This window comes from Humulus lupulus, chromosome 9 (assembly GCF_963169125.1).
Source record: "Humulus lupulus chromosome 9, drHumLupu1.1, whole genome shotgun sequence".
NCBI classification, from domain to species: Eukaryota; Viridiplantae; Streptophyta; class Magnoliopsida; order Rosales; family Cannabaceae; genus Humulus; species Humulus lupulus.
In genome coordinates this window covers 115,415,166-115,417,720 of record NC_084801.1, presented here as the reverse complement: position 1 = coordinate 115,417,720, position 2,555 = coordinate 115,415,166, and the positions used below count along the sequence as shown (strand labels likewise).

The 2,555-nt window shown below is 40.2% G+C and overlaps 1 protein-coding gene across 1 annotated transcript; it reads left to right on the top strand.

The window, feature by feature from the left end:
• LOC133801960 (pentatricopeptide repeat-containing protein At2g33760) lies at positions 1–2,212 on the top strand. The gene has a single exon (XM_062240194.1). The coding sequence runs from the start codon at positions 238–240 to the stop codon at positions 1,996–1,998; it is 1,761 nt and encodes a 586-aa protein (XP_062096178.1). The 5' UTR covers positions 1–237; the 3' UTR covers positions 1,999–2,212.
• The last annotated feature ends 343 nt before the right edge of the window (positions 2,213–2,555 follow it).

Genomic DNA, 2,555 nt, shown 5'->3' with positions numbered 1-2,555 from the left:
AAAATTTAAGTCAGAGATCATAGCTCCGGCACAAGTTTCGCCGATCTGCTCAACTTTTCAACACCAGACATGTATTGATCAAGCTAATAATCCTAACCAAGACTGCATATATCTCAACTTTTCAAGATTGCATCTTTTTTCATCGGTAATAATCCATTTCAAATTACAAAACTCCACTCTTGTAGTTTGAAGCTGACTATCGTCACTTTCCGCCGTTTCAAATTTTGGTAAAATCCAATGCCAATGCCAGTTGACAGACTCGTCTCATCTCCGCGCTCTCCAGAACACCAAGCTCTTCTCCGAGCTGGGCCTCGTATTCGACCACTTAAACAAGTCCACGCTCACTTCATCGTCTCAGGTTCCCTCCGCAGTCTACCTCTCCTTACCAAGCTACTCACTTTGGCTTGCACTGCCGGCTCAATCGCTTACACTCACCGTCTCTTCTTCTCTGTTCCCAACCCTGACTCCTTCCTCTTCAATTCCCTCGTCAAAACTTCATCCTTTTCGGGGTTTCCTTTCGACACAGTCTATTTTTACCACCGCATGCTACAATGTCGTATCTCGCCTTCCAGTTACACCTTTACTTCCGTGATCAAGGCGTGTGCCCATCTCTCGACTCTGAGACTTGGTAAACGTGTTCATTCACACGTTTTGGTTTGTGGGTATGGCTCCGATCCCTTTGTTCAGGCTGCTCTCATTACTTTTTATGGTAAATCCGGTGATTTGGGTGTTGCCCGGAAACTGTTTGATAAAACGCCTGAAAGAACTGTTGTGGCTTGGAACTCGATGATATCGAGTTACGAGCAAAATGGGTGTTCAAGAGAAGCTATTGGGTTGTTTAATCTAATGCGAGAACGGGGTGTTCAACCTGATCCAACAACATTTGTGAGTGTGCTCTCTGCTTGTTCTCAGTTGGGAGCTCTTGGTTTAGGCTATTGGGTTCATGATTATATTATTGAAAATGAACTATATGTAAATGTAGTTCTTGGAACTTCATTGATCAACATGTATGCTAGATGTGGGAATGTGAGCAAAGCCCAAGAGGTTTTCGATTTGATGAATGAAAGGAATGTCATTGCTTGGACAGCTATAATCTCTGCTCATGGAATGCATGGTTATGGCAATCAAGCTATGAAACTCTTTCTTCAGATGAAAGCTGAGGGTCCACGCCCAAACAATGTCACATTAGTTGCAGTTTTGTCAGCCTGCGCTCACTCGGGGCTAGTTCAGGAGGGGCGAAAGGTGTATGCAAGCATGAGCCAAGAGTATGGCTTAGTTCCAGGAGTTGAGCACCATGTTTGCTTGGTTGATATGCTGGGGCGCGCTGGACTTCTAACCGAAGCTTATCAATTCATTAAAGACCTCAACTATCTAGAGCCAGCTCCGGCTATTTGGACAGCCATGCTGGGAGCTTGCAAGATGCATAAGAATTTCATTCTAGGAGTAGAAGTTGCTGAGCATCTTTTAGCAGTTGAACCAGATAATCCTGGCCATTATGTAATGCTCTCTAACATATACGCTCTAGCAGGAAGGATGGACCGAGTTGAAATAGTTAGGAAGATGATGAATCAGAGAAGGATGAAGAAGCAAGTGGGATTCAGCACCATAGAAGTTGATCATAAAACCTATTTGTTTAGCATGGGAGACAAGTCCCACCATGAAACAACTGAAATTTATCAGTATTTGGATGAACTGATGTCGCGTTGTAGTGAACTCGGTTATGTACCAGCGCCCAACTCGGTTCTACATGAACTAGAAGAAGAAGAGAGGGAGTATGCTCTAAGGTACCATAGCGAGAAGCTTGCAATCGCATTCGGTTTGTTGAGAACTGGCCATGGTTCGATCATCAGGATTGTGAAGAACCTTAGAATGTGTGAGGATTGCCATTTAGGTATAAAGTACATGTCGACTGTGACCAAAAGGGAGATTATTGTTAGGGACAAACTTCGGTTTCATCACTTCAAAGATGGCCATTGCTCATGTTTAGATTACTGGTGAGCAATGACAGTATGTGCTTATGCTTCTCCATACCAAACTTTGAGTTTGATATAATATAAACCAAATATTTTGCATGAGGGAATTATAGGGTATTTGTCCCTTGTTACTCATTTTGGGCATTATCAAATCATTATTTTGTAATTAATTGTATATAGTTTTAGCCACTAATCACATGTAAAATCACATAAATTGAGAGAGAATTTACTAGACTCAATTCTTGTATTCTTGTATTTTTAATGCAGCATAAGAATAACAAATGTAGAAAAAGAACCTCATTTGAACATGATTAAGATTTAAGCTAATAAACCAAATGCATAGTTTTGTATATAAAAAAAAAAGATAGATAGATTGGTACTCTCTTTACAAGTCCATTGATCACAAACACTAACATTTGAATCATAATAAAGAAATACTGAATTTTTAGCAATATATACCAAAGAACTTGGTTGAGGTGCAGATAAAACAGTCCAAAATACTTCCCTTCAAGCCTAAGAACCTCCAATTTATAATAAATTAATTATTATGAGCATTTAAATATATTTTTACTTCTACTACTC

Coding starts and splice junctions, on each gene's coding strand:
- LOC133801960 (XM_062240194.1), top strand. CDS start 238: ATGCCAATGCCAGTTGACAGACTCGTCTCATCTCCGCGCTCTCCAGAA.